The sequence below is a fragment of the Botryllus schlosseri genome, chromosome 3 (genome assembly GCF_051294905.1).
Source record: "Botryllus schlosseri isolate E-star chromosome 3, Bs_hap1, whole genome shotgun sequence".
NCBI classification, from domain to species: Eukaryota; Metazoa; Chordata; class Ascidiacea; order Stolidobranchia; family Styelidae; genus Botryllus; species Botryllus schlosseri.
In genome coordinates, this window is record NC_137238.1 from 24,490,941 (window position 1) to 24,517,535 (window position 26,595).

The 26,595-nt window shown below is 37.4% G+C and overlaps 2 protein-coding genes across 2 annotated transcripts in view; both read right to left on the bottom strand.

Moving 5' to 3' along the window:
• LOC145436527 (uncharacterized) overlaps nucleotides 1–26,595 on the bottom strand; it is a 162,715-nt gene that overhangs the window by 90,962 nt on the left and 45,158 nt on the right. The window lies entirely within an intron of this gene.
• LOC145435411 (uncharacterized) overlaps nucleotides 3,791–26,595 on the bottom strand; it is a 31,705-nt gene continuing 8,900 nt past the window's right edge. Inside the window, exons 5-13 of the mRNA XM_080312686.1 lie at nucleotides 13,782–13,844; nucleotides 12,981–13,043; nucleotides 11,869–11,931; nucleotides 11,042–11,104; nucleotides 9,127–9,189; nucleotides 7,893–7,937; nucleotides 7,255–7,317; nucleotides 5,883–5,945; nucleotides 3,791–3,870 (exon numbers count right to left, since the gene is read on the bottom strand). Of these exons, the coding sequence (XP_080168812.1) occupies nucleotides 3,791–3,870; nucleotides 5,883–5,945; nucleotides 7,255–7,317; nucleotides 7,893–7,937; nucleotides 9,127–9,189; nucleotides 11,042–11,104; nucleotides 11,869–11,931; nucleotides 12,981–13,043; nucleotides 13,782–13,844 (566 nt within the window). The remainder of the gene's footprint in view (nucleotides 3,871–5,882; nucleotides 5,946–7,254; nucleotides 7,318–7,892; nucleotides 7,938–9,126; nucleotides 9,190–11,041; nucleotides 11,105–11,868; nucleotides 11,932–12,980; nucleotides 13,044–13,781; nucleotides 13,845–26,595) is intronic.

Genomic DNA, 26,595 nt, shown 5'->3' on the forward strand with positions numbered 1-26,595 from the left:
TAATTTTTATTTAATTTATTGCAAAAAATCCTGCGATTGTTTCTCCACATCCAAGTTCACTGTGTTGGGTACTGTAGCCAATAAGCGAGGCATGCAGAAAATATGGCATATGGCATGGAATTCTTGATCAGATTTTTCCGACTGTTTTTTTCTGGAAATCATGGTCGAAGACCGTTGGGATGAACTAGTGTGGGGGAGTGCAACGAGCGAGATCAGGCCTATGAGACTCATTCATTCCGAGGCCAACCCCTTCTGCGTCGGGGCACATGAAGACGTAAAGTTTTGGCGAATAAACCGCTGATAAAATGCGGTGCCAAAAACATGAGCGGCGACAAAACCTTGGTCGAAAAATGACCAATGCCGGATGGCCAAACCTTTCGAGATGGATTGGATATGCTCCATTGTCGGCACGGAATAGTCGCGTTCTTGCAATCTGAGTAGACAGTAGGACAACTGTGATACGCAGAGGAATTTAATTCGCCCTAATTTGAAATCGCGTACGTCAGACATGTGTTGTAGAGCTGTGTTGTTAGAATTGTGATGTGCGCGTTCTGTATGTCATACATTCCGTAACATCGTAGCATACAACTGTAATATTATATATAAATTCCTCTTCATGGGTGAGGCTCGGGTCGCGAGATGCCACAAATACTCAGATTTTGGTGGTAGTCTAAAAGCTGGTTTGCCGTTATTAAACTGTTATGAATTCTCAAGTTAGATTGAGGTGAAGAGTAGAACACGCAGTACCATGAGTTATTTGCTCTTCTCATAAACTTGCGAGACAGAAGTTGGAGCAACGTATCATCAGGTATCGAGCTTTAATGTGCCAACTCTCCTTGATCGTTTTGCACCTTATGTTACAAAGACATAAGGCAAAAGCCTCAACACAAAGATGTGTTTTTTTCATCCTTTCGGCAAACTGGAGCTTCGCGGGACCTTTGTGTCAGCTCTCAAAACCGATTTCTGCCAGCAAGCATTTTTCACTCGCGAAAAAGACGCTGTATTTTGGATAGGAGTGCAAAACAGATTTTAATACCTGGCCATCCAAGCACTAGTAAAAGTTCTTGTACAAATTCCGAAAATCATTGTTTGGTCGAGAAGGGTTGTATTGAAATAATTGAAGTAAAACAAACGAAAAAAGTTGCCTTTTTAATAGCTCCGTATCACTAATCCTCCAGCACAGTTCATTGTGGAAATTCAAAATTGCAAGAATGTAAAAATGATAAAAATACTTACGCGTGTAGATCTTCGAATTGAAGTCACTAACGCTAGTCTGCAGCGCCATTACGGCATCATGATCTGAAAAAATGCAATTACCTCTTACGAGAAGAAGTTTGACGTATCGTCTAAAGTTATTTTTGTCTTACGAGTGTTTTTTCGTTCGCAAGGCTGTGATATTGCACTTTAGGTCCTACATATCGTCCTTTTTTCGGATTTCAAGTTTTAATCGCGGCATAAATAATTTTGACGATGTGTCGAATGTAGATTCAATATCAATCACGAACTCAATAACTGACTGCTTCGGCATTTGTGTGATGGTTTCATTGAAACCGTCTGTTCATTGCCCGTGATATAATTTTGAATATAAAAATAAATAATCCACGCACTGTCACAAACGATTTTAAAGATTCGAAATTGTTAGTCGCATTCTGTATCGTGTCATTCTCTAAAATATTGAATCAAACAATATCAAATAGTTTGGACATTCGAGTCGATCAAGAGTTGCTTTATAAAGGTTATCAGCATCTTAATCGACCCATATGTCTATAGGTATTGCCAGATAGTAGCCAATCAAATTACACTTGTTGAAATTTATCAGATGTTATCATGACGACGTGACTTTATTGAAAAGTTTCGTCTTTTGGTGTTATGACAACACGTTCGAAACCAGGTCGGAAAGGGTCTCGCATTCGCACCTGGCAATATGGAAGCAAACTAACTATATTACGCGCCGTACACCCGAATACATCATACCTACAGGTAGAATGTGGGAGAAGAAGTGAAGCTCCTCCGTAAAAATGTAATTATATATATATAATATAGGGAATCGTTACGTCACATATTATCATCAGTTTGCGCCCATGCTCAACACGCCGCGCAGTCTTTATGGCAGTGACGAAAGTTCGTCATTTTGTTATTAATGAAAAAATTATAACTAAATAATTTTATCGTAAACTGATTTCTGGAAATACTGGTATCTTACCAAAAAGATTGAAGTGATAGACCCAACCAAGGTTCGTTTGCGAGAGCGAGCAGTTGGTACATCAAAACTTGCCTACCGAATGCAAACAATAGTCGAACGATCGATCTATCGCTACTCTATGCTTTTGAAATATGCAAACATTAGCCTCAATATTCATCTAATCACAGAAAAAACATTGGTGCCCTCTCGTGTTTAGCATGGACTGTCCACATGCACTGTTATACGAAATGGTAAAAATCCGTATTGAAAACTCCTATGCACTGGTACATGATATAATTATGATGATATAGATATATAACATAATTTATATGTAACTTACGCTTTGTGACGTTCGGTCGTAGCAATTTGATGTCTTCCATTACGTTTTCTATGGTGGAATTTTCTAAAACCATAGAATCTAGCATTTTATAAACATCCGAAAACTGTTTGTTTTCTGTCAGAGTGTATATAGCGGACGGAAGGTCACGAGATTACAAATGCAGGGTAATGTGATCATAAAGAATGGGAATACGTAGGCCATCATTGATTGCTTTTCATTCATTACCCAATTATTGACCGTGATGACAGGTGATAAGCGCCAAATTTTTCTTTCAAAAAATAATAACAACAACAACAAAAACAAAAAGAACAGTTCCACCCGAAGATGTGAAAGTACTTCCTCTATGTTTTCGAAGACACCGTCTCCCCTAGATCAACCGGCAAAACGGATCGCGTGGGCTGGGAGAGTCGTATTTGTGACATTATTGACGACATTCAGTGTTTCGCGTTACTTGACAACAGATACATACTCAGTTATCATAAAATACCATCGCGCGTTCAAGAAGAGGTGAAAAGGCCTGTTGGGATAACGGGGGTCATTAGGCTTTGGTAATCATGTGATCCTATCAGCTACGTTCTTCCGGAAAGGTTTTCGCCAAGTGCTGTGTCGGCCGTGCACATGACAAGGCGCGTCTTCGCTTTGCAATTATGTCGAGTCAGTTTTGCCCATGACGCCAACAAATGTTTTTCATGAACAAGTCAAAATATACTGTTTTTTGCTTTTGGAGAGATGAATATTAAGGTTAGAGAGGGAGTATTCGGGTTGGGGGAGATGTTGGGGTTTGGGAGGGGGATTTTATGGTTGGGGAGGGGAATATTATTGTTATGATTAGGGGGAATATCACGGTTGGCAGAAAGCGGATATTGAGTTTATAGGTGGTTTAGGGTCAGAGTTGGGGTTAGGATATCCGAAGATAAGGATTGGGAGAAGGGGGATATTGAGGTTTGAGGGGGGGATATTAGGGTTGGATGTTCGTTACGTTATCCCAAAATTAGGGTTGGGGTGATGGATCGTGTGCCTTACCTCAACTCTAATTTTGGGATATCCAACTCCCAACGTTGACCCTAACCCACATCCAACCCTAAAATCCCTCTCCTATTATCACCCCATCTCAAACCCTAATATCCCCCCATCTCTAACCCTGATATAAACCCTACCCCAACCCAAATATCCGTCTCTCCAAGGAAAAAAATACAATTGATTTTGAAGATTATAAATTTTGACGTGTTTATCAGAAACATTTGTTGATGTCATGAGGAACACGGACTTCAACGATTTACGATGGTCATAATCGTGATTTTTGGCTCGATTTGAAGCTTTTCGGCTAGGCATGCGGTTACCCGAATCGCTAAATATAAGTAATGCCGATAATTCTAAAGCAGAAACGCATGCCTGTTCAGGACCTAAATGTCAATAAACGACTCATCTATATAGTATATAAAATCATGTATCGTTTAGATTGTGTAATTTACGTACCCTATTGGCGATTTACAAAAATCATAGGAATACGCTATAATTCAGTAGTCGGAACCTTATTCGACCGAAGAGCCATATTGACCCTACATTCTCCTGTTCAACTCCGGAAGAGCCATACATTTCAATCAACTTTTACATCAAAATTTAAAAAATCGTGACGTCATTGCAGCGCAAATTCGAAATTACTAGATGGGGTTCGTCGTTTGGACCGTTTTTCTGTGTAAACCACGTATTGATCACGATGGTTGCCTCATTTAAGTGATGAGTATTCGAAACTTGACTTATATAGACATTTTACAAGTTCTAATTTTTAATTGTATTGCACTGAGAGGTATACGATATTTTTCGAAGCTGAAGACAGCTACCATGCAGATTTCCAATAGACGTAGACAACAATAAAGCATGAAACTACTATTTACACGCTTTCGCAGTAAGATTACATACGTAGGTGGAGCCAAACATGGTCATTATACAGCGGAATATATACCCTCTGTAATGTGTGATGCGTCAGTGACGTGGGGTCAGTGACGTGGAGGCAAGTGATGCAGTGCCTCACCTGTCTGCTAGATTTCGAACATTTTTACTACCAAAATCATGCAACTTGCCTATTTATTGCTCGAAAATAAAGCGTGAAAGGAGACGCAAGGCATTGTTGAGGCACGGCCAGGCCATGCCTTACCTGTGATAGCAATTCATCGCAATTATCGCAGAATTTATAATAACTCATATTAATCGAATGTAATTGTCGCACTGATTGCGATTCGACTTCTCAATTCTCATATTATTAAGCGGTAACATAACGTTGCGCCACACGGCTACATTTTAGCAGCGACTCCAAACCTATACGTTATCAATCAAGAATGTGAATAGTTATGGCGTTGTTTGTAATTTGAATTTGTAATTGTGAATGTCACTTCCACAGCAGTTCATTTCACGCCGTAAATCAGAAAGATAATGTGTATTTGAAAACATCATTGTGATACAGGCGACCTGATGTTACCTACTCTCTTTGACCAATCAACGTATCGTGCAATCCAAGAATTTGGAAGTGATATTGCTCGCCGGTGTAACCACAAATTGAATTCGAGGATTTTGAAAAGGGGATCCGAGCCCCTAACCCTGAATACCCTGTGTTAACCTCTCAAAAATATGTTTTATACTACCACAAGACCATACCGGTCGTGCTGAAGATTTAATAACAAGTGGCTACCATATTGATAAATTAACCACCAAAATCAAAATTTCGCTTACAGCCATAAATTCTGTCCAAAAGAGCCATATATGGCTCGCGAGCAATAGGCTCCCGACCACTGCAATAATCACTTGCATTGACGAGTTTCCCACAACGTTAGTGTGTTGGTGTATGGGATATTCATGGAGTTTGTCGACTACTATGGTCATTTGCACCATTCCGCAGCTTTCGACATGTAGCACGGCTCACTTATAGGCTTTTATAAGACACGGTGAGGAGGGGCAGCTGTGGATCATACCTCTGCGATATCTCGCCTCATGCCCACGTGTGACTTGATGAGCATCATTACCACACTTCTACCAATACTAATATTAAAAATATTAGACATAATGGCAATTTAATAATAAACGAAGGAGACGGTAATAATCATTGCCCTAGCAGTCTGGTGAGATATATTTTCGACTTTCGATATTACGTATCTAAATGTTCCTAAAAAGTGTCAATATACGACTGTTCCTTGATATAAGGTGACTAAAATGATAAATGAGAAACATAATTTGTGCCGTACATTTTCACGTTCACAGAACTCGAACAGGTCTACCCTATAGTCCTGCCGCAATATACAGTTATACGAATATATATAACATATAGGCTATCGCCAGTTTTATAAGAGATATTAAAAAATGACTTACGTTCATATATTGTAGCATTCATGTATTTTAAATCTTCCTTCACTTCTTCCAACGAGCCGTTATCTGAATAAGATGGATTGTAGCATTGCGCTAACTTGTATCCGAACAATTTTATATCAGTTTTAGTTCCCTTAGATCGAAGGACTATCGAGGAAGTGCATGGAATCCCATCGACCAACAAAACCACCAATTGCAGGGCGTTTATTGTGTTTGTTACTCAGCAAACAGCTATGGGCAAAGCTCAGAAAGACAGCATACCATATGGTACAATGCAACACCCTGTCATACGAGATTTTGAAGGTCACAATTTTAAATGTCTTGTATTTTAAAACTCGCTGTTTAAGCACTCATTGGTTAGAATTTCACCTTCTTTTGCAGGGTTCGCTTATATGGCAGCTGCTGTTTACAAAATCACTATTTTGTACGCAAGCCGGATCGTACTTCCGAATGGTTCTGTACACAAACCCGTACGCGTATAACGCAAGCAGTCTACAGCAGTGCTGCTAAACCCCGTGTATCGTCTTCCAACCATTGTTTTTACTACAATCCTTCAAAGTATGGGATAGAGGGCGCTAGAGCATGAGCACCAATGCTCGTTTTCCTTATAATTCAATTGCGATATAACTTATTATATGATAAAAATGTGCATTTCTATATGGTATGGAACAGTGATATGGCTAAATTCGTGAAAATTGGCATATGTTAGGCTAATGCCGTAGTGCAAAAACTTGACGCGATAGAAGAAAACCAGCGACAATTTTGGAATCTGCACGCCAAAATGAGCCTAAATTAGGTGCAAAATCAAAGTCACCAAATTTTTCTTTCTAAATTATTGCCCAGTGTAATTATACCTGTCATAATAAGTAGAAAGGGAATGCATGGAAAAATCAAAAATGAAATCTTTTTCAAGCGTCAAACGACATCAAATTTAGTTACTAATGTCCTGATACTGACACCTTGCAATAGAGAAAGTGTCGCAAACATTGTGAAGTTACCCCGATTGACCTCGCTATTCCAAATGTCCGTTTCGTCCACAACTCCGAAAAACATCTATATACAGCGATTCGTTTGTAACAATGGAACTGGCGTTGACTATGTACCAAGTATTTGATTAAAATGAATGGCCATTCCACCCTTTTTTCAGCAGTTATGAATCACATTCCCAGAATCCATATAGGTTTGCCCTTATCCTACTAAAATATACATATATGTATAATATATGCGTTCTCGCTTCGAAAGAGATATTTATCTGTACTTATATATTTGTATATTATATAGGAGATATCACGAAATGAGTCTTTGTTTCAATTTACAGTAACAATCTTCTTCATCGTCCGTGCAAAAATAAATCGCAAATTTTAAAATAACTTACGTTTCTTTATCCAAGCATTCAGCTTTGTGAAATTTGTCGCTACTTCTTTGATCGATTTATTATCTGAATAAACCGAATTGGGACATTGCGTTAACTAAAATCTGAACAAGCCTACATCAGTTTATTTGAAAGTGTCCTCGGTGTACGCCCAAATGTCATCTTTTTGGAGAATTTGTCCTCTTTTTTCGAAATATTTGGTAAAATATAAGTTAAAATTCGACTGGATATAGGACATTAGTATTGAAGTAACGTTCAGGCGGGTATTTCAAGACCAACCACAAAGTCGAGAAATATTTACCATTATCCCGAATTTACTCCAGTGTTGTAAGTCTGAACTTTTTTAAAAAGTGTCCTCTTTTCAGATTTCCAAAATGTGATAATCCTATAGTTAAGCATTTTTAAAGATCCAGTAGTTTGTCCAATTCTGCACGTGTATGTGAAGGATTACGTGATCTTTGCATGGATGATCACAATTCCGCAGAGGTATTTCAAGATATTCTGCTTTTTCGGAGTTAACAGAATGTGGTTATTGTGCGTGAACTACAAATATGCATGGTAGCTGATTTAGCTGGTAAAACATTTGTAAGTAGGATCGTTTATGACTGAAGGCTAGTATTTGGATATCACCATATACTTACGCCTATCTTCTCGTAGATCCATTTCACTTGTACAGCTTTCTTCAACTATAAAAATACAAATTGTTGATTGGTCTAAAATCTTCGGTAATAAAATGGTTAGTCGTGCAGGAACATTGAGCAGGTGGCAGGATTGTCTGCAGAAAATGTTCTGAGATAGGAATTCCTGCCTCGACATTTTAAATTTGGTAGTGTCGAATTTACTTATTTATTCGTATTTTTCGAGAACGCCTGAAGCCCGGTGGATATTGAATTCTTGAGCCGATATCGAGAAAACCAATGACTAGCCCGTTTATCGATAACCCCGATATACTAAACAATATTCAAAAGATATAGAATCTAGCTTGAGACGCATTTCCGTAATTGCATAGCATTTATATTTACTGGCAGAGTTTTACATTCAAGGCTCTGCTTGGTCAATATTCCTTTTATAACAGTGTACTATACCATTCCGTGACGTGGCGAAAAATGCCGGCATTTACCAAAGGTAATATCATATATTGTACTGTATCGGCTTTTATGTGCGAACGTATACTCGGAAGAGCTCTACTCTCTGGAGTCGTCACTCTGCAATGGGAACTCATCAACTATTTTATTTCGTTGCGAAGGTGACAAGTAATTTACATGAGAATCCAAACAATAATTTATCAACTGATATGCCGCAATAATCACAATAATCGTGTGGACGCTATATGTAAATCCCCCCGTCCCAAAATAAATGAATTACATTAACATCACTTTCAATCTTAGTTTCAAAGTTTATTCACCCGGATAACTGTACGCATGCCTCATCTTATCAAGAGAAACCGGCACGGATGAGGACACGAGTTAGATTTGAAACCAATGATAAGCTACGATATGATAAGATCGGCACGCAGTCGCTCAATGAGAAAAATGCAATACATGTATGTAAACAGGCCCCAATATATACATCATACAGCCGAGGGTCGATGCGTAATCCATCCATTGGAGAGCATTCGATTGTTTACTCCCAGAACTATTCAGACGATATGTTTTCAGTATTATCCGAGGAGAGAATTAAATTTAATTTATCAGCTTTGGAATTCACATTCGCCAAACTGAACAACCAGGTCCTATGTCGTTATTCGAATAAATAAACGGCAATAGGAAAGTAATATTGAAAGGTTTATTATAGTTCGCTACCATTATCCCTTCAGCGCATTTCATTATGAAAATTGAAAATTGCAAGAATAGCCAAATGATGAAAAATACTTACGCGTGTAAATCGTAGAGTTGAGGTCACTAACGTTAGTCTGTAGTACCATTACGTCATCATGGTCTGAAAATAAGCAATTACCTTTCACGAGAAGAAGTTTGGCGTGTCGTCGAAATCTACTTTCATCTTGTTAATGTTATGTTATACTCAAGGCTCAGGGATATTGCTTTTACGTCCTTAATTTCTAGTTCTAATTGCGACATAAATAATTTTGACCATGTGCGGAATGTAGATTCAATATCAAATATTCATTGACTCACTAAATAGCTGATTCGGCATTTCTGTGGTGGTCTTATCGAGTCTATATTAAGATATCCCGACAGCTTCCTAGATACTCGGAGTCTATGTACAATGATGTTTTAAGCTGTTTGGCGGAATTTTATATTGCAACTTCTTGCAACTTTTCTCTATATTTAATACCAATTTTTACTGCAACTTTCATCAAATATTGCGTAAAACCGTAAAGGTGTGATTTAAAAACATGCTATACACTATTTCTACTATAGTTCTATTCTCTTTGATTTGCATATCAAAGTGCTATATGATGTATTAGCTGCATTTCACCATGTTATCTCTGACATAATGGCTTGCAAGCAAGAAGTTCAGCCAAGCACGAGCGTGTCCGAACAATATGTAAATATATCGCTTTATTGATTCTGTCGTCTGAATTTGAGATAGTTTCCCATTTCACGAACGCCCGGCGAGACCGCCTAAAATTACATTTTCACTGGATCACATTATTCATGCTATTGATTTTGTTAAAGTCGCCAAGAGTGAGTTTTTTTGCAACGCCTTGCGTCAAGTTTGCAGACCTAGGGGGTTGGGGTGTGTTAGTTTACTTGCTTCAGAAGAGGGGGTCAACGCTATGCAGTTTGGCTTTTTGGGGGAAATTTATTCCCGCATTGCGTAATTTTCTTGCTGTGTAACGGGGAAAAAATGAATTTCGCTGGTCTCGGCGGAATGTCCGTAAAATGGAAAAGTAACAAATTTGACAGCTCTGCGTGAACTAAATTATACAACGGAACCTTTCCAGTATCTTATACCCTACTAATTCAACAAAAATTATAAATTCAACTTTTTACTGTTACTTTTGTCAAAATTAAGTGCAAGTTTTCTCGCGATTTTAGTGCAACAAAAACTTACCCTACTTATATTATGGTAAAATTGTGGATTTCTATATGGTATGGTAAAGTAATGTGGCTAAATTCGTGAAAATTTTCATATTTTGACATATGTCGTGGAGCAAAAACTTGACGTGACAGAAGGAAAACAAGCGGCATTTTTTAAATCAGCATACTAAAATTAGCCTAAATCAAGTGAAAGAGCAACGTCAACAAATTCCTGGTTCAAAATTGTTGCCCAGTGTTTTTCTTTCCTTACAATAAGTTAATTCAATTTTTGTCCCTCGATTTTCATCCATTCTTACAAGATTGGACACTCGTCTAAATCCATAACTAATGTATATTTATTACGACAGTGAATTCATAAATGAGGAATGTCTTACCGAATACAAGCATTGAACGTTTCAGTCTCATCAAATTTGATTAAACAGTATAGTTCTAAAATAGGGGAATGATCGTGTTTTTTCTTGAGGTAATGTAGTCGGCAAGATTTTTATATATAATTTCAAATCTGTAGTAGTCACTGACATCCGATCAAGTTGGGAAAATTAAAAGCATGTATTGATTACTAGTCCGTATCTATTCAGCATAATTGGGATTATTTGGATACCTAAACTCTTGGTAATAAAATTTCCAGGAATACTTCGTGGGTAACTTCACAAAAGATCGCTCTGATAGGTGAATTTGCAGCAACCTTCGCCCACACGTCGAACATAAAATTTATTAAAAATAATAGTGACAGTTTTAAACTTATCAGTCGTACGTAAGATATCTTAAGTATTAAATCATCTTACGCGTGTTGAGGGTGTTATTCAGATCCGTGATATTATCCTCGACTTCGTCCAGTTTAACATCGTCTGAAAAATATCAAGTCCAACGTTATACCTTGATACATTTATCGTGCAAACATAAATTCATGATTCGCATTTATAAAATGACCATGCCTACGCATCAAGAAGATTGGTGGGACTTTTGGTATTCCCCAATACGAGTGTACGATGAAAGTATAATTTTCGGTACTTCGTGGTATATGGTACATTCGTTGCCGCCGTATTAACGGATTTTTCCTATTATAAGTTAATTGTATATCACGACATACGATGTTCATCCCTTGAAAGTGTTGTTTTTTGACGTAAACAATAAGCTATAATTATATGACTGTCAATGTATTTAGTAATATTTTTAGTAAACTGTTTCAGTCTTTATTATCTACATCAGGGGTCACCCAGCTGAATTGGACAGCCAGCTGAATTAGACATTTTTAAATGACACTTTGCATCATTATCACTTACATATATTTCAGTTTTTTTTCAAAATGCTGGAATCTTATAATTCAAATTTTTTTCAGACGACGAGAGACTGAAAATGGCATTGATGCAATTAAAAAATCTACAGGTCGGACTGGTCCAATTCCTTGTAGCGGCAATTGGATATTTGTGCTACAAATTTTTTGAGCTCGTGGAAACCCGTCGAAATAGCAATCGCATCGGAATGATAAAAGTAGGCCAATTCTGAACAAGCTCAAGAATCACATCGAACATGGAATAAATTTGATCAGTGAGGCAACCACAAATTTTTTGAGTGTAGTCAACAAAATCTATTAAGCATCGCAGCATCTTACGCGTGTTAAGGGTTTCACTCATATTACTGATATTGCCATGGAGCTGTCCCAGGTCAGTGCCATCTGGAAAATAACGAATTAACATTATACGAAACTAACTGAAATGTATTTTTCAAGCAAATTGATCAGCTAAAGCAGCCGATGGATGCGTCAAATACTCTCAATTCTCAAATGTTGAATACTACGTCGAGCGATTGGATAATTTATTTGAAATTTAATTAATAAACACTGGAAATCTTCTGCACTTTGGTGTGCTACAATGAAACCGACGAACACAGTGGAGGCTTGGGATCGAAATCGAAACTCGGTCCTTCAGAAAAATGACATCGCTATCCTAAAAATTTATAAATCGATTCATGATTAGGTAATTGGTGTCACGTTATGAGTTTCAACCGAACATTACGGTGACACATTTTAAATTGGAGCCTCCCATTTCCTGACTGGTATCTAAAAACGAACAGCAGAAGTTACAAATATTCGCTAAATAAATTCATCATGATATTTTCGTTTTCTGTGAAAATTATTTTTGTTTGTTTTGTTCGTTTGGCATTCTTTTGACGCACGTTTTTCAATGGCAATCAGTAAAACGAACATATGAAAATGACCAGGTCGTGAAAGGATGTTTATGATTGCATTTGACGTACTCGCAGTAATGACATAAAAATCACAACTTTTGCGGGATATGTGGACATAACTGTATAATCACATTTTCTCTAAATGCATCAAACATTATCAAATGGGTAGGTGAGAACTAAACGTATACTTGATCATTGTGTCTATCCATTACAAATGAGTACGTGGATGAAAAAATTATTTCCTGCAAAGTTATAGTCACATTGTGGTTACTTTCAAGTTGAGCTAATCATAATATTCCAAGATTTTTTGTTTCATTTTATATGCAACGAAATTGGGATTATTTGGATACCTAAACACTTGGTAACAGTATTTTATGTGTAACTCATGGACACCATAACTCTAACAATCGTTTCGGTGATCGATTCCGTGCAACCCCAGCACACACATTGAACATCTAATTTACAATAAAATCAATAATAATCAGAGTCTCGAATTCATTCAATTCTGCATAACATATTAGTATACGAAAATCTTACGCGTCTTGACGCTGTCATTCAGATAAATTAAAACGCTGTTGACTTCCTTCAGTTTAGCATCGTCTGAAAAGATCGTGATCAACTCTATACGTGAATACTGCTATAACGTAAACATATAATTTCACTCTTCGGGTTTGTAAAATGGAAATATGTTATAGAAACCTAGAAATAAATTAAGTACTGGTGGGATGTTTGGCCAATTCTGATTACAGATGTGCGATGGAAGTAGAATTTTCATTTAAAAAACAGATCTCAATTTGGAGCAAATATGTTTGTATCATGTTTTCCATATTTTTAGACATGTCGTCACGAACCTTTAGCTGAGTTCTTACGTCACAGTGGATAAGTAGCCCTATCCGAATAGATGTGGTGCACACCCTTTATGGAATTCAACGAATCACTATGGCAATCTTCAATTCATTCCGTAGTGAATAAAATATATTAACGTATTGGAATATCAAACGCGTGTTCAGCGTTTAATTCTGAATAATGGTATTTTTCGACAGTATCAAGTTTAACATCGTCTGAAAAATACCGAATTGTTACGTGAAAGGTATGAGGTAATCGAAACGATGCCGTAGTGTTATTTATTTGAAAATATCGCGGTACAGATGACAACGAGATATTTGGGCTACTAAAATCTCACAATTCAAGTGACACGACATAACTCCTATTTTGCTTACAATGAAACTGTTTGGACGAAAGTAGGTATATCAAATATGGAATTCAATGAATCACTAAGGCAATATTCGGTCAATTCCGTCGTGCATAATTATATTTCTATGTAATTGAATATCTTACGAGCACGCAGCGTCTGATTCAGAATATTATTCTTGTTGTCCACGGTATACAGTTTAACATCGTCTGAAAAATAACGAATACAAGATAATATGAGAAGGCTTTAAATATGCAACCCTGAATAATAATACTCTTCAATCATATTGAACTGGTACTTGCTAAAAACACCGATGGACGTATCAAAATAATCTGCATTCATTTTTATCGAGACTTTAAGAATGCCACAAACAACACCATAATATATTTGGCATTTAAAGACTACATTTTACTAGTCGATTAAGCATAGCCAAAACGATAAATACGATTTATCATAGGGGAAATGTACAGAGAGCGTATTTTTTTAACACTTTTCAGGAACTAATTTGCGTATCTGTGTTCAAATCTCTGGCTGTCACGGTTGAAGTCCAGATATTCTAAATTGTGGCATTAACAATCAATTTCCATAGGTTGCATAACGGTATATGAATGTTATACGCAAATATATTCGTAACGGGCTGATGAGATTGCTGACGGACATTCAGTTTTGGACAGTATATATTTTTTGTGTTTGTATGGATGAAAAAATTAGACGACTGGGTCGCGGATATTTAAATCGGAGACAAAGTAATACTTCTTCAAAATACATCATGGAATGGCACGTTTGCCACCCATGATATATATATAAATTAAATTCATCTTTCTGTACGTGGTAAATGTACCGATTTTGTTACTCAAGTACATTTTGAAGTGACGTCACTAATTTGTACTTATCAAGAGTACAAGTATGGATTTCCAAAAGATTAAAAAGGAAGTTTCACCTAAGAAACAGATTCAGTTAAGTACACGAAGTAGTCTAAAGTCACACACCACGAGAAAGCTATACAACTATAGAAAAAAATCTGCTTGATATTTCCTCAGAATTAGCAATATGTTGGTAACGATTAGGCGATTGCTACTGCCTACACTTTCGAACAATGTCAGCTTACTATTAAAGTTTGTGAAAAAGTATCGACAATAAGCTACCGGTAACGAGCGCCCCGATACCACGCTTTCTTCAACCGTAAGTAAGTGACATCCATTCATTCGATTGTCAAATGTAGAATTCTCTAAAACACTGGTTCTTAACCTATTTTCCCACAGTGCTCCTTATAGAAAATTGCCTAGGTCTATCGCCGCCCCCGCATATTGTAAGGACGGTAGTAAAATAGCTGATTCGGCATTTATGTGATGATCTTATCGAGTCTCTATTAAGACCTTCTGTTCATTGTCGCATAACATTATTATGAATATACAAATCAATAATTCGGGTATTGTAACCTTCGATTATAACTAGGGCAAGTTTTTGCAACTTTTGCAACTTTTATTACAGCTGCCGGCAGCTTCCGAGATAGCCTACTCAGAGTCTATGTACTATGATATTTCAAGCTGTTCGCTGGGATTTGATAGTGCAACCTTTATCCACTTTTCTCTATTTTTCATACCAATGTTTAGTAGAACTTGGATCAAATATTGCGTAAACATGTATAGGAATGACTTAAAAACATGCTATAAAGTTTATAGTATATACTATTCCTAGTACGGTTTCGTTCCTATTTATTTGCATAACCAAGAGCTATATGACGCGTTAGCTGCATTTCTCCGTTACGAGTGACACAATGACTTTCAAGTACACCTGCCAAGCACGACCGTGTCCGAACTATATAGATCTCTTTATTAATTCTGTCGTTTAAATTTGAGAGAGTTTAGTTTCCCATTAGACGAACGCCCAGGCGAGACCGCCGAAAATTACATTTCACTTGGTCACCTTATTCTTGCTATTGATTTTGTCAAAATCGCTAAGAATCAGTGTTTCTTCTACAACTTTGGTCGAATTTGCAAGCTAAGGTGGTTTTGGGTGTCTTATTTGACTTGTTTGAGGGAGATGGAATTATCGCATGGCTCACCAACAAGCTGCCCGCTTCAATAAAATATTATTTCTTTTGGGATAACTACGCCCGCCGCCCATGTCTGACAAAGCAGCGCTGTACTGACATATAGTTATCAAAAGGTGGTTGTAAAAATGCATTGACGATTTTTATGTCGATATTGAAGTCATGCGGACCACGGCCTCTTCGAATTTTAAAAAGTGGCCCGCGACCAATTTTGAGATAGCCACCCCAGGGTTATTGCTATGTTGTTTAGCTTGTCTGAGAAATCACAGCATTTCGTAATGTTCTTGCTGTGTACAGGAAAAAAAATAATTTTTGGCGGACTTGTAAGAATGTCCGTGAAATGGCAAAGTAACAAATTTGACAGCTCTGCAAAAACTGGGTTATGTAACGGAACCTGTCGAGTATCTAATACCCTGCTAATTTAACAAAATTATAAATGCAACTTTTTACTGCAACTCTTGTCAAAATTTGGTGCAACTTTCTTCTAATGTCAGTGCAACAAACACTTGTCCTAATTATTACGATTCAACATAGTTCTTCACGTTCTCTATCGTGTCATTCTGTTGGTATATTAAATCAGATTTTATTTCATTTGATAGACATTTAGGTCGATCATGAGCTGCTTTGGAAGGGGCATTAGCATTTCGGTCGACATTCCATGTTCATACTATATTGCCTGATAGCAGCCATTAATCAGCATACAGTTGGTACAATTTGTGAGATGTCACTCATATGAAGAATGAAGTTATTGAACAGTTTCATCGTTTTCTGGTATAACAACTCGCCAGTAAAATGCTAAAACAGGGGCGGCCAACCTTTACGGCCCACGGGCCTCATGAAATATACGAACCATTAAGCGGACCACTTGAATGTTGATGTCCTTTGTTAATCTTCCTATAGGAGCGAACCGAGCTAGTTGACGATGTAAAAATTCTTATCTCACTACGCTTCAAACCGGATAACAATCATGTCATGAAAACTTAGTGTGCGGTGATGTCCCGGGGGCGGGTAATTTTTTCGCAATTATTTATTGGATTCCGTCAATAATAATGTTAATTGCATGTAGTGCGAGTCACCCCTGTGTACAATTGGCTCAATTGGCCAGGACACGATTATTCGGCGTTTCGTCATGTTAACATCGAAGATTTCAGTTAATATGGGTCTATGATTTTTTTCGAAGGTAGCATCGCCAACTATATTTCTGTGGGTTTACATGCGAAGTAGCTTGTTGAAAGACATGTTCTCTTACAATTGCGAATATAGTTCGACTCAATTCTTTCTAGCGAGTCACATTTGGCCTGCGGGTATCCGGCTGGCCGCCTCTGTTCTAAAAGATTCCGCGTCATTCATCGTCGGTTAGGGTCGCGCATTCGCACCAAGTAATATGGAGCAAATGAACCACTTGCATCATATCTACAAGTGGAAATGGTGCTTCAGTCTTCCCGTATAAATGTAAATACATATATATGAAATATGGGGATTTGTGACATCATATATTCTAAACAATTCGTGCTCATGTTCAGCGCGTAGCGCAGCCCATGTGGCAGCGACAAAAGCTCCTCATTTTGTTATTAACGACAATATATATACCAGATGTTCCGATCTTGGATTGAGTTCCAGAACATACCGGTATTTTACAAAAAATATTGACATGCTAGAGCAGGGCCGACCAACCCGTGGCCCGCGGGAAGGTTTTGAGTGGCTGCGAGGTGATTTCCGAAATTAGTAATATTATAAAAATGGATTGCACAGATTGTGAACTAGCAAGGCCAACAAAAAATTTGATTAGTCTGGCCGCAATACTTGTGATTGGATGACTAAAATATCAGTTCCGACGCATTGGCCGATCCATGAGCCAGTCACATTTTTGTAGATCTTCGTACACTACAATAAAGCAGAATAATTTGCGATATATTTATCGAAAGTAAAAAATTTCTACACGCTTCGCGCAACATGTTGTCACTTGATTTCTTGCTTTTAATATTGTACCTCTTTGTGAAAATAAAAGAACGCATAATGTATCAGATTGAGTCTAACTATATTCGCTATTGCGAGACAAAGTGTCGTTCAACATATGTGACCTTGCTTTTGCGCTCGCAGAAAGACCGTCGACTTTGAAACCTAGGCATAAAATGATTGACGCATGTTGGTCGAAGCTTTCGATATCGATATGTCCATTGTCATGGCGCCGAATAGTCCAGTCCTTGCAAACTGAGCCCAGCGATATACAGCAAGCCCGCAATATAGTCAAGTGACTAAATTATTGACCTATGAACTTCGAAATTTTTTCGCGCTTTGCCCGGCTAGTGGCCCGCGCAATAGTTCGTCAATCGAATGTGGCCCTTTAGCTGAAAAGGTTGGCCACCCCAGTACTAGAGTCTACCAAGGTCACTTGCAAACGCGAACCGTTGAATTATCTTGACTTGCTTACCGAATGCAAGCGTGAGCAGTCCGAGCGATCTAGCATTACTAAATACTTTTGCGAGAGGCAAATACTAGCGTCAATATCCATCTAATCATGAAGTAAACATTAGTCCGCTGTCGTTCTTAACGGACGGTTCACAAGCACTATTTTGCGAGTGAAATTAATTTTGTGTTGAAAACCACCGTTAATTGCTATATGAGATAATTATGATGACATAAATATATAACCTAATTTATGTGACTTGAGCTTTATGACTTTGATTTTAACAAACGCGTAACAAACGGCGTATTCCATTGCGCTTGATATGGTGGAACATTCCAAAAACACAGAATCCAGCCTTTCATAAACAGATGAGTACTTCACGTTCTGCATTATCTTCGATTTCAAAATCTTCAGCATTAGGCCTGTCATTCCTAAAATCTTCATCTTGACCCAAATTATCGAGCTATTCGGAGTTTCAAGTTACGCTGGATAAGCTGGATGAGGCTGCGGACATATAGCTGATAGTAAATGTAATGTTTATTTTTCTTGCCGTATCATGCAGTTTGCATCAAATATGTGTCTGAAATATCCTCGGATGATTGCATCGTCTAACCAAAAATGGGAGAAAACATCGGCCTAGATCGATAACAGTACCTTTTTTCCAAATAATTCAATTGATCCATTGGCTATATAACTTATTATATGGTAAAAGTGTGGATTTCTATATAGTATGAAAAAGTAATATGGGTAAATTTGTTAGAATTTGCATATTTTTGAATCTGCATACGAAAATTACCCAAATCAAGTGCAAAATCAACGTCAGCAAATTTTTCGATCAAAATTGTTGCACAGTGGTATTGTTTTTTTTTCTCAATAGTACGTTAGTTCCATTTCTTGTCTTACGATTTTCATCCATTCTTACAAGATCGGACACTCGTCTAAATCCATAACTAATGTAGATTTATTACCACAGTGAATTCATACATGAAGCATGCCATACCGATTACAAGCATTGAACGTTTCAGTCTCACCAAATTTTATTAAACAGTATAGTTCCAAAATATGGGAATGATCGTGCTTTTTTCTTGAGGTAATGTAGTCGGCAAGATTTTTAAGAATAATTTCAAATCTGTTGTAGTCACTGACAACCGATCAAGTTGAGAGAAAGAAAAACCTGTATTGATTACTAGTCCGTATCTATTCAGCGTAATTGAGATTATTTTGATACTAAAACTATTGATAATAAAATTTTCAGGAATATTTTGTGGATAACTTTACAAAAAATCGCTCTGATATGTGAATTTGTAACAAGCCTCGCCCAGACGTCGAACATGAAATTTATTTAAAGTAATAGTGACAGCTTTAAACTTATCCGTCGTACGTAAGATATCTTTAGCATTTAATCATCTTACGCGTGGAGAGGGTGTTATCCAGATCCGTGATATTGTCCTCGACTTTCTCCAGTTTGACATCGTCTGAAAAATATCAAGTCCAACGTTATACCTTGATGCATTCATCATGTGAACATAATTTCAAGGTTCGCGTTTATAAAATGACCCTTCCTAGGTATCAAGAAAGAGTTGGTCGGAATTTTGACTAATCCCCAATATGGGTGTACGATGAAGGTATAATTTTTGGTACTTGGTGGTATATGGTATATTCGTAACACCCGTATTAATGGACTTTTTCCTATAGTAAGGTAATTGTTTATCGTGACTTACGATGTTCATCCATTGTTCCAGGATCTGTCACTTTGTCGTTGGAAGTGTTGTTTTTTAAAGTAAACAACAAGCTATAATTATATGATTGTCAATGTATTTATTAATATATTTACTAAACTGTGTCAGTCGATATTATCTACATCAGTGTTCACCCAGCTGAATAGCTTGACAGACAAGCGATTACAATATAGAATCATTAATTATGGGTAATATATTGCCTCACATATTCATTGCTATACCATAGCATCAATTTTTTCATTTGTATTTAAAGACACTTTAAGTGACGCATTACTGCCACTTCGATCGCTAACTTGAGCGGTGACAATATGTTGATCGATATAAAGGTCATTACCTATGTTAGCGAAATTTGATGACGAAATTCGTCGCATGCGTGCGAATCCGTCAAGCCGCTGAAAAAACTGATTTTCAGTCAATCCACATTGACCAGTTTGACGGTTGTTGTTATTGTTTATTAAGCAAAACGATTTGGCGCTTATCGAGTGCCTTTGGCACTACGATTAAAGACATTGTGAAGGAAAAGAGGAGGTCGTATAAAATAATGAGGGATATCATACTAGAGTAAATAGTTTGAAGTTAAAATAAAAGAGATGATATCGGCGGTTTAAGTCTAAGTATCATGGACGAATGCGGACGCTACGAAAAGGAAACTTATAATGCTGTATGCTATCTTCGAAAATAACGTTTTTCTATCACGATTCCCTTGAGGATTTTTCCCTGATGCTCTCAGTTTATCAGCCAGTCTTAGGTGGCATTACCGAGTATCAATGTCTAAGGCAGTGGTCGGGAACCTTTTTCGTCCAAAGAGCCATATTGATCCGATATTTTCCATTTGAACTTCCAAAGAGCCATACATTTCATTCAACTATTACGTCGCAATTGAAGAATCGTGACGTCATTGTAGCGCAAATTCGAGATCACTACATGGGGTTCGTCGTTTGCACTTTATTTCTCTGTAAAAACTCGTACTAATCATGCTGGTGGCCTTTATTTGCGAAATGAGTATGCAAAACTTGAGTTACATAGATCTTTTGCAAGTTATGCATTTTTAATTGTATTGCGCAGAGAGGCATATCATATATTTAGAAGCTTAAGACAATTACCATTAAGATTTCCAACAGACGTACACACAGTAAAAGTATGCATCTAATTTTTACTCGATTTTACAGTTAATGCGTCTTTTGGTGTTGCATGGCATTCCTGGTGACTTTGTAGTGTGGTTAATAATAATTGTTGAGATTAAGCTTCATAAAAAATTTGAGACTTTCTTTAGTCATACGAGATCGTAAGTTCGTCTCGATGCTTATCATAAATGCGAGGACCCATAATTCGTAGGTGGAGCCAAAGATGGTCGCTATGCAGCAGTATTCAGTACCCACTGTAATGTGTCATACGTCGGTGACGCAGTGTTGGGATGACTCGAGTCATGACTTGACTCGAGTCAGACTCGAGTCAACTTTTTCGTATGACTTGACTTGACTTGACTCGGAGCTTCAAAAATGCGCATTGACGCGTGACTCGGAGCAAAATTTACGAGTCAATTTCAAGTCATTAAGTAAGCGGTGTCGAATAAATCACTGTATCTTGTGGATGTTCGGATTGTTCGACATACCATGGTGTCACTTGTGAGAACAACCAGTCATTCACTGATTGTACGTTACAAGGTTCATCCATTGTTCGATCACAAATAAATTGACCGCAATATAGAAAATTAATCTAAATATTAATGTGTCTCTGTTTCTTAGACGGCTCAACGCTTACGTTGCCCAGTGCTCACATTTACCAATCCTCTTGTGTGATTTAAATCGAACGAATATATTGGGTGCGTTTATATTCTCATGGAAGTGAAGAAAAGTAGTGTAGGCTATTATACCATATCAATTTGTTTCAACTTCTCGAAGCTTCGTATTAGGTCCTATATTTTGGCTGATAAGAAATGACTGTAGTATGGAGGTGTACAGTTACTCAAGTACTTTATTAGCAGTTCTACGTGTGCGTGAGGGATATACCGTCTTTTTGCATGGATATTTAACGAGATATTCGTTATTTGATTAAGATAAACGAATAATTATTCTGTCTATCACACAGCTAGAAAAAATGTAATGACTTTGAATCATCACTCATACTTCGAAAATTCAATTTGACTTTAATTGTGACTTGACTCGTGACTTGACTTGACTTGACTCGACTTGACTCGAGTCACCTTTGAAAATCGATTGACTTGACTTGACTCGAGTCAAAATCTGCAATGAGTCGAGATGACTCGTGACTCGAAGGTAGTGACTTGATCCCAACACTGCGGTGACGTGGGGTCAGGGGAGGCAGGTGACGCACTGCCTCACCTGTCTGCTAAACGCGACAGCAAATTAAGTTTGAGTATTTTGAATAGGGGGTCCGATCCCCTAACCCCGAATACGCCACTGAATATTAAACCTTCGGAGACATTTTTATATACTTTCACAAGAATAATTATACTGGTCGTGCTGAAGATTTAATAACATGTTGCTGCAATATAGATATATTAAACACAAAAATAATAATTTCGCAAAGAGCCATATCTTATGCCCAAAAGAGCCAAATATGGCTAGCGAGCCATAGGTTCCCGACCACTGGTCTAAGGTTATCACATACTCTCTGTGTTCTGTATACAAATACCGACAAGTCAGTTATTCAGTTGCACAAAGTATTCAGCTAATACGGCAACTTTATAATCAGTGACGACATCTTTAATGACAATTTGCATCATGATTGCTTATATATGCTTCATTATTTTTTATCATGCTGGAATCTCATAATTCAAATGGCATCTACGAGATTGGTGCAATCGAATAATCTACAGATTGGACTGGTCACATTCCTGGTAGGGGCAATTGGATATTTGTGCTTCAAATTTTTGGAGCTCGTGGATACCCACCGAAATCGCAATCGCATCGGAATGATAAAAGTTGATCATTTCTGAACAAGCACAAGAAACACATCAAAAATAAAATAAATTTTATCAGTGAGGCAACCACAAATTTTCTGAGTGCACTCAACAAAATCTATTAGGCATCGCAGCATCTTACGCGTGTTAAGGGTTTCCCGCATATTACTGATATTGCCCTGGAGCTGTCCCAGTTCAGTGCCATCTGAAAAATAACGAATTAACATTATACGAAAGTAACTGAAACGTATTTTTCAGGCAAATTGATCAGCTAAAGCCGCCAATGGATGCGTCAAATGTTGAATACTACGTCAAGCGATTGGATAATATATTTGAAAGTTATTGACTAAACACTGGCAATATTCAGCACTTTGGTGCGCTACAACGAAACCGACGAACACTGAGGAGGCTTGGGATCGAAATCGAAACTCGCTCCTTATGAAAAATGATATCTCTATCCGAAAAATTTATAAATCGATTCATGCTTAGGCAATTGGTGTCACGCAATGAGTTTCAACCGAACATTATGATAACACTTTTTGAATTGAAGCCTCGCATTTTCAGACTGGTATCTAAAAACGAACAACAGAAGTCACAAATATTCGCTAAATAAATTCATCATGATGGTTTCTTTTTCTGTGAAAATTATTTTTGTTTGTTTTATTCGTTTGGCATTCTTCTGACGCAAGTTTTCCAATGGAAATTAGTAAAACGAACATATCAAAATTACCAGGTCGCGAAAGGATGTTTATCATTGCATTTGACGTACTCCCAGTAATGACATTAAAATCATAACTTTGCGGGATCAGTGGATATTGCTGTATAATCACATTTTCTTTAAAGGCATCAAACATTATCAAATGGGTACATGAGAACTAATCTTATACTTGATCATTGTGCCTATCCATTACAAATGAGTACGTGGATGAGAAAATTCTTTCCTGCAAAGTTATAGTTACATTGCGGTTACTTTCAAGTTGAGCTAATCAAAATATTTCAAGATTTTTTGTTTCATTCTATATGCAAGGGGGATTATTTAGATACCTAAACACTTGGTAACAGCATTTTATGTGCAGCTCATGGACACCATAACTCTAACAATCATTTCGGTGATCCATTCCGAGCAACCCCAGCACACACATCGAACATCTCATTCACAATCAAATGAATAATAATCAGGGTCTCAAATTCATTCAGTCCTGCACAACATATTAGTATATGAACATCTTGACGCTGTCATTAAGATAAATTAAATTGCCTTCGACATCCTCCAGTTTAGCATCGTCTGCATCGTTTGTAAAATGGACATATGTTATAGAAGCCTAGGAATCAATAAAGCGCTGGTTGGATGTTTGGTCAATTCTGATAACAGATGTGCGATGGAAGTAGAATTTTCATTTAAAAAACAGATCTCAATTTGGAGCAAATATGTTTGTATCATGTTTTTTATATTTTTTTAGACATGTCGTCACGAATCTTTAGCTGAGTTCTTACGTCACAGTGGATAAGTAACCTTATTTGAATAGATGTAGTGCACACTAGGGTTATGACTGGAAAAAAAAATTCGCCTGTAGCAGGAATTGATGAGCATTTTGGTATAAATTTAAAAAATTATAATCATTTTGTTCAAATCGAAAAAAATTTCCCGCACAAACCAACTTCAATTTTCGACACTGGTCCGAATATAGAAAAAATTTACAATTCAAAGGTATTCTTTGCTACAAATTTAATCTTCATATATATGTCCTGTTGTACTTCTGGTAAAGTCCATTCATCAATTTGACTTCTCTTTCTGTTATTATGTTACTGCCAGGGACAGCTACAACGGAAATATCCGACTTCCAATGGGATTTTAAGGCACTTTATCGCTGCAGGACATTCGAGCGCAAAAATAGCAGCAAATAATCTTTGCTATACTCTAGAGCCCGATCGATATTGGATTTTTGGGTGGATACCGATAAAACCGATATCTCACACCTTGACCGAGAACCCCAATACATTCAACCGATATTCAAAAGAAGTTGGATATACATATGCACAGTTTTCAAAGCTTCAGAGCATTTATTTGAACATCCTTACAGCCATTGTTATATTTGAACATGAAATCAACTAGAAAGGCTACATCTGGACACCTGTTAAGTGCAAGCTTGTGACATATATCAATATTCTCAATCCAGCGGTCAAAGATTATAGTTTTCTGACTTCCTACCGCCATGTTGTGACGTCACGATAATTGCCGATAATTTTTCAGCTTCAATGGCTGATACCGATAATTCTGTCGAAGTGTGATATCGTCCCGAAATTATCGGCGAACCGATAAACGGTCGGGCTCCAGTATATCCCATCTATAGACATCTGTTTAGAATACCAGGCTTCCTGACACGCATTTGCGAGGAATAAGCATGATAGCTCAAGAGTTACTCTCCATCTGGGGACTTGGAAGTACGGAATTATAGCCCTTGGGCTCCATCTCGCATTGTGTAGAGATGAAAGTTTATGCCATTTGATTAGTGGTAATATACTATTTTCTCTGATAGAGCCGCATGCTCTGCACAGTACATAGATAAACTTAAAATCACCCCTCCATCCTCGGTTTCCTAATATTTTCATTTGAAATCCTGGTTGGATGGATTGTACCAAGTTTTCGTAGTATTTTACCATATCATCTCCAAATTTGTATCCAAATTTGTAGCCGAAAGTTGGATTTGTTGAGGATGTTGGAATGAAGAACTCTGATATATGCTTTAAGGATCGATAATATATGTTGGCAACCCATGTATTGTAGTTTATGAAAACCCTTGCTCATCACTGCAATTTGCAGTTTCACAACAACGCCATTCCGCCGCCCAGTATCAACAGATGCTGAGTCAGATATGATATGACATTTTCAAGTTTTCATCATATTCCTCTACTCGGTTTTCTAGACGACTGAAAATATGTTGAGTTGTTCCACTTTCGCCTTTTCGAACAACCAGTTCGATTTGTGTCTGACAAATTGAAATTATACGATCAATACAGTCTACATCTGTAATGGTTAAGCGTCCGGCTTCTTGATCGGTAGGTCGTGGGTTCGATTCTCGGCCGGGTCAGACCAAAGACCTGATTAGTAACACTGGTATCCATGGCTTCTCTGCTTGGCGCTCATGCATTACTGGGATAGCATGGAGGGGTGGTGCATGACTTAGAAAGTCGCAAAGGCTATATCTGCACTTCCTTGTCCAGCGGCATATGCACATCATGCACTCATGGTATGCATATGCGCAGATCGTGTGTATGTATATCATGAGTCGGTGTATATGCCGCAAAAACATCAAGGACAAAAAATAAACTACGTCCTTTCCTTTCCTTTCTAAAATCGAAATTATTAATTATTTTTTAATTATTTAATTTTGACTGTAAGCAAGAAAACGATAGGAATAATTCAATATGAGCGATCAAAATTTACCAAAATACTATTTTAAATCTTCGCAATTGGAATTGTGTTAGTCGGAATATATATTATATAGTCTGTATCTACAAAAAAAGCCTATACTTCATACCGTGAAAACTGGAAAATTTTTGTGCGGGAGGTTTTTGTTTACCCAGTCTTAACTTTTGGTAATTTTGCAATCAGGACACAAAAGCTCATCGTTTGTGACTACAGGACACACAAAATTTTGAATTTTTTTCTAGTCATAACCCTAGTGCAAACCCTTTACGGAATTCAACGAATCACTATGGCAATCCTCAATTCATTCCGTAGTGCATAAATATATATATTAACGTCTTGGAATATTCAGCGCGTGTTCAGCGTTTAATTCTGAATAATGGTCTTTTTTCGACAGTATCAAGTTTAACA